This window comes from Spodoptera frugiperda, chromosome 18, assembly GCF_023101765.2.
Source record: "Spodoptera frugiperda isolate SF20-4 chromosome 18, AGI-APGP_CSIRO_Sfru_2.0, whole genome shotgun sequence".
Taxonomy (NCBI): Eukaryota; Metazoa; Arthropoda; class Insecta; order Lepidoptera; family Noctuidae; genus Spodoptera; species Spodoptera frugiperda.
In genome coordinates this window covers 1,127,792-1,133,655 of record NC_064229.1, presented here as the reverse complement: position 1 = coordinate 1,133,655, position 5,864 = coordinate 1,127,792, and the positions used below count along the sequence as shown (strand labels likewise).

The 5,864-nt window shown below is 34.6% G+C and overlaps 1 protein-coding gene across 1 annotated transcript; it reads left to right on the top strand.

The window, feature by feature from the left end:
* Nucleotides 1-853: 853 nt before the first annotated feature.
* LOC118268641 (uncharacterized) lies at nt 854-5,555 on the top strand. The gene is made up of 3 exons (XM_035583204.2): nt 854-1,166; nt 1,245-1,360; nt 1,960-5,555. The coding sequence occupies exons 1-3, from the start codon at nt 854-856 to the stop codon at nt 2,776-2,778; spliced, it is 1,248 nt and encodes a 415-aa protein (XP_035439097.2). The 3' UTR covers nt 2,779-5,555.
* Nucleotides 5,556-5,864: the final 309 nt, after the last annotated feature.

The following is a 5,864-nucleotide window of genomic DNA, read 5'->3' as shown; positions in this document are numbered from 1 at the left end:
AATAATCCAAGTTGTCTTTATCCTCGATAGATGGCGTTGGGATCGAAATAGATTGCGCTATGGTTTTGTTACAATTATTTGGTTGGGTATCGGCCGAGCGCTTCGGTACTATTGTAGAAAATGTGTATTATCAGTCGTATGATTATTTGTCTGTAGTGGTCCTGCTGTTTCGTATAATTATTCTAAATGGTTTCGTTGTATTTGTCAATTAATAAGTTTATTTGTTGGGTTTTCCTGGTTTTCTGGTTAAACTTTTTAACGTAGGTTTAGTTTGATATCGATTATTAGTAGTTACTGTAGTTAGTTTTTTTAATAAAATTGTAAGTCTAATTTATAAATTAATTAGATTAGATTTAAGTCGTTTCTTTTAAATTATTTAGTTTAAGCTTGGTTATTATAGCATAAAGGATAGGTTCTAATATAATTTCTTTTTTAATTGTTATAAATTCGTAATTCGTAGCTTTCTTTAGTTTTAAGTTAGTTTTCATCTTAAGTTCGGAAAGATTATAATATTTCTTTAGTTAAAGTCCGTTTTTAAACTATTTTTTCAATGCCCTAAGTGAGTATACATCTATTAAAATCAAACGCAGAGCTCATTATGTTGATTTTTGAAGAGTTCCCTGGAATATCTTCCACATCTCATTTTTGAAAAGATCCCGCGAGATCGGGAACTCATCATCATCATCATCAGCCTATAGCTATGGGAACTATGTGGTTAAAACCAAAAATTTGCCGGAAGTCACTATTCCACGCGAACGAAGTCGCGGGCAAAAGCTAGTTAGTATATACATTTAGTGTACCGGTTGAAGTGTATTTGCCGTCTACACGATTCAGTTTGGGACATTTCATCGCCATGAATAGACGTGCTGCTGCCGCGATTGTCGCGATATGTGTTTCTATTAAAATGCGTCGGCGTAAAAAGAGATCTGTATGGGTTAAAGATTGGATTAAAAGAAGAGCGCAGCTAGGGGCATATAACCAATTGTTGTCTGAATTGAAAAACGAAGATCCAGAATGTTACAAAAACTTTCTTCGGATGAAACACGACGATTTTCAATATTTATGTAACAAGATTTCACCTGCTATTAAGAAGCAAGATACGAATATGAGACTAGCTATTAGTGTGGAAGAACGTTTGGCGATAACATTAAGATTTTTGGCGTCAGGTAAATATTTACTATCATATTTTTACACCATAAAATATCTATAACCACATTTTTAATGATAAATTTTATTCGTTACAGGAGATTCGTATCGATCGCTCTCATACCTATTTCGGGTACCACAACAGACTATCTCCAAAATAATACCAGAATGTTGCGATGCTATTTATAGATTTTTAAAACCAAATTACATGGAGGTAAGTAAATAAAAAAATATTTATATTTAAGTAATATTTTAATTTAGTTATTAATATGAAAAGTTTAAATTTGGTGAATCGACAAACTTATAAACTTATTACAAACTTTCGTACGTTACATTAGTGTCTTCCGAACTTTCTCAAGTCGCATTTGGCAGTGGAGTAAGGGGACCATAAGACTGTGAAGTAGATGGACGTGAATATTGATCGGCTTCATCCAATTCTTCCATGTCTAGAATGATACGTTGAATTTTACGTTTCAATTCTCTTTTACGGGCTTCTGACCTCATATTCCGTATCGCAGCAGCCACGAAATCACCAAAAATGGCAGCATCATCAGATTTGTCTAACACGCTTATCGCTCGCTCTAAAGCTTCGTCTTCCTTCTTTCGTTTTTTAGAGGTTCGTTGAGATCGAGAGAGGTTGTCGGAGTTTGGTGAAACTGTTGATTCCAAATTTTCGCTATTAGTAGGAGAATTCTGAAAATAATAATAATAAATGTTTATTTTAAAAACTATATTAATGCTCATAAAGTGGGTAAAATATTATTTATTTAATATTAAATGATAACTTTTATTAATTATTGTTTTGTATTACAGGTACCTTCATCAGAAGATTGCTGGAAAAAAAAATCAGAAGATTTTAAAAACAAATGGAATTTTCCAAATGCTATTGCAGCACTAGATGGAAAACACGTGGTCATAAAAGCACCCCAACATAGTGGGAGTCTGTACTATAATTATAAAGGTACATTCAGTATTGTGTTAATGGCATTAGTTGACGCTAATTACAAATTTATTTATGTAGACGTAGGATGCAATGGGAGGATCTCCGACGGAGGCGTGTTTGCAAATTGTTCACTTTCAAATGCTTTAAGCAACGGCAGCCTTAATATACCGCCACCAATGCCTCTTCCCGGTAGGGCTAAATATGTACCCTATGTCATTATAGCTGATGATGCTTTTCCATTGAAGCCTTATCTAATGAAACCTTTTCCTTTTCGTAACCAACCTGGACCTAATCGTGTTTATAACTACAGACTGTCGAGAGCTCGACGAGTGGTAGAAAATGCCTTTGGTTTACTTGCAAACAGATTTAGAATATTAAGGAAACCTATAGAACTATGTCCTGAAAAAGTTATAAAACTTGTAACTGCAATCTGCGTGTTGCATAACTTTCTCTTGGAACGGAGTTCACGGCATGTGTATGCACCACAAGGCTCCTTCGACGAGGAAATTGATGGTGTAGTAACTCCTGGCAGTTGGAGACAAGACCCCCCTCCGGATAATATATTGTTCTCAAACAGACCACTGGCATCCAACATGTCTAATGAAAGTAAAGAAATCCGTGAAGAATATAAAGAATATTTTGTATCTCCAGAAGGCGAAGTTAGCTGGCAGTACAGATACATAAGTTGAAATTAACAATAAACCAATAAATAATAAAGACAACTTACCAAATTTTGTATTGTTTCATTTGCTGGTAAGGTACTCGGCATTAAAAATTGTAAACTTGTGAAGTAATCCCAAGTGCTTGCGTAATTTTCATCTGTGCCTTGGCCACTCTTCTTTTTTTAAGTTTTCTCAGTTCGTTATTAAACTGCGTTCGTAAATTGTGCAGTTTTCTATTTATTTCTAATGCAGAAGTATTAAATTGTTCGGCCAGACTTTCTACCGCTGCTGCTTTCTTTACTCGATTTTTATAATCGGGATTTGATATTTGCCATAGCTCTGGCAGCGATTCATAATATAAAATCAATGATTTTATTTCCTCGGTTGACCAAGCTCGTGACGTCATTGGTCTATCTAAAAATTTCGCGCAGGTTCGAAATTATCGACACTCGTTGCGGACAGCGCGTGCGTCCTGTCTCCACGGCAGCGACACTGACACTGAGCGACACCGTCATTACATGTGCAACTATGTGTCGCGGCGATGTACACACACAGACATTCGATGTATACACTTAGTGTCTGGTGTCTGGTGTCGTCGTGTATCCTTACCCTAAGGATTTTACAGCAGAATTGAATACACAAGATGAGCCTCCAATTTATGCTCAGTTTGAGCATGATTTAGGCATAATGCTTGCTTTTCGGTTGAGAAATGTACCAGCCGACAAACGTTTGGAGTGTTATGAAAAACTAATTAATACTGTTAGACAATACGAAGGGAAAAAATAAAGAAAGATAATAAACAAGACATTTATTAATAATAATAATTACAAGAATCATATTTATAAAAATCAGGTACAAATATTTTACAATAATTGGTATATTATAATCGTATTCTTATGGCAGTCATATTATGGTGATGACTAATCAACAAAGAAAAAATTAATTAGTTTAATAATTGTGGTATGCTCTAAAACAATTCCCCAGACATAACCCAGGAAAGTCTGGGCAATCTGGGCAACCAAAATAAACTTGCCCTCTTTTTTGTTGTTGTATTATAACACCGCCTACATCTTTTCCTAATTTTTTTTCCACCTGTTTTAGGCAAATGGTCAGGAACATGAACCCTACCTGGCACAGAATGTCTTTCTACGCTTGGTTTCTTAGGCAAGAGAAACTCAATAATTTGAAGCCTGAAGTCATACAAACTAATTTTTGTTTCTCTGTCTAAATTAAACATTAAAAAGGCATTGAATATATTAATTTGAATTACATGAATGATAACTTTTTTATACCACCTTAATGTTTTATGTTCAGCACAATAGTAACTCAACATTTGATCATGTTTATCAACCGCTCTCATATATTTATTATATTTGACTTGCACTTTTGGTTTAAAGGAAATGTTTCCATATTTATTTTGTGTTTGTATATATTCGCTATTATGCTCTGTACTTACAAAACTAATTTCTCTCTTGTCTCTCCATTTTGTGACCGTAACGTTATTACTATTGTGCATAATACATGCTTCATTTGGCTGCAATCGGGTAATTATTACTTGTACAGGATTGCCTTTTCTATTAAATTGTAATGTACCAGTTATATAAGTGTTTTTATTTAAGAATTCTTCAGCCATGCCTACACTTGAATAATAATTATCCACATATAAAGAGTGGCCTTTATGAACGTAATTGCTCATTAAAACACGCATTACTTTCTTTACGTGATCTTTTCCTCCCACGACTTGGTCTTGAGACCCAGCATACAAATGTATTTTCATGCAAATACCATGCTTTTCTGCTAACATATATAATTTTATACCATACTTATGGACTTTATTTTTAACAACTTCCCTGTCCAGTGAGTCATATATGACTCATGAGAGCGTATTGGAATAAGTTCATGAGTCACAGGTGACTCATTTCTCTATGCGATCTTATCACATTATTTTAGTGTGAACTTGACACGATAAATTTTTAAAAATTCGTGGACGTGTAGCAAAAAACCTATAGTTTATGATGACAGAAGAAAATTTCGTGATTTTTTTATAAGTTACGTTTTATTATTTGAAGAAATTGGCAGTAAATAAAAATCAACACTAAGGTAAATTGAGGGTTTATTTTTAAGAGAATATAACAAAATTAAGCATGTTTCTCATTGTAACATTGTAAACAGAATGCCTTATTACACATTTTACACTCGGTGTGAACTTGCTTCGCTTTTCTCGCCAATAATCCTTCATTTTTCAATTTGGCATAGCACCCAGTGCATCTCTTTCGTACGAGCTTATTATGTATATTTCGTGGGATTTCCTGCAAAGAATGTCCAGAACTGCTTGAAGAAGCAATTGAAGATCTTGGAGAGCTACAGGATACTGATGATCTTTGAGGACGATTACTTTCTGAGGTTGATGCTGCAGGTCCAAGCAAGTGATAAATGATAAATGATAAATGATGATATTTATTTCTGTAAATAGATTATAAAATAACACTTTTACACGTCAATATTTCAAATAGCTAGATGAGGCCGGCATTTCCTATCCGACTACTCTGAGAAGAAATGCCGAAACAAACTCAGAGGTCATAGTCTCTTTTAAAGTCCAGACAAAATCAATTAAAGATGTCGGAGAACCGTGCAAGTTTATTCTGTAGTGGTCTTTTGAGGAAAGAACCACAGCAGTTTGAGCGGACCTGTTCAGATGGCAGCACGCATGTGTCAGTTTACAATGAGCTCAGCTGACGGCTGTTGCTGAATGATCCGACGAACAATACCAACCAAAAGAACATTTGGGTAGGCCACACAAATGCTCACACTGTCAGAATATAATTAACTAAAAGTGAAATGACTAGGCAAACTCTCGCACGGTCCTCAAACTAACAATTTTAAAAATAATATGTGAAAACAAAAAAAAATATCGAATGATATTAATGTATATCATGTCAAATTGTATAAAAATGTAACTTGTGTTACAAACATGTCAACATGACCTGTGTGGACATTATAGCGGCAAGTGCCGAACTAGATATTCTTGGACTTGTAAAACGGTCAACTTAGGGCCATCAGCAAATTCGTTATATATGCATCTGGCGTTGATAACGGCGACATGAAATAGTATA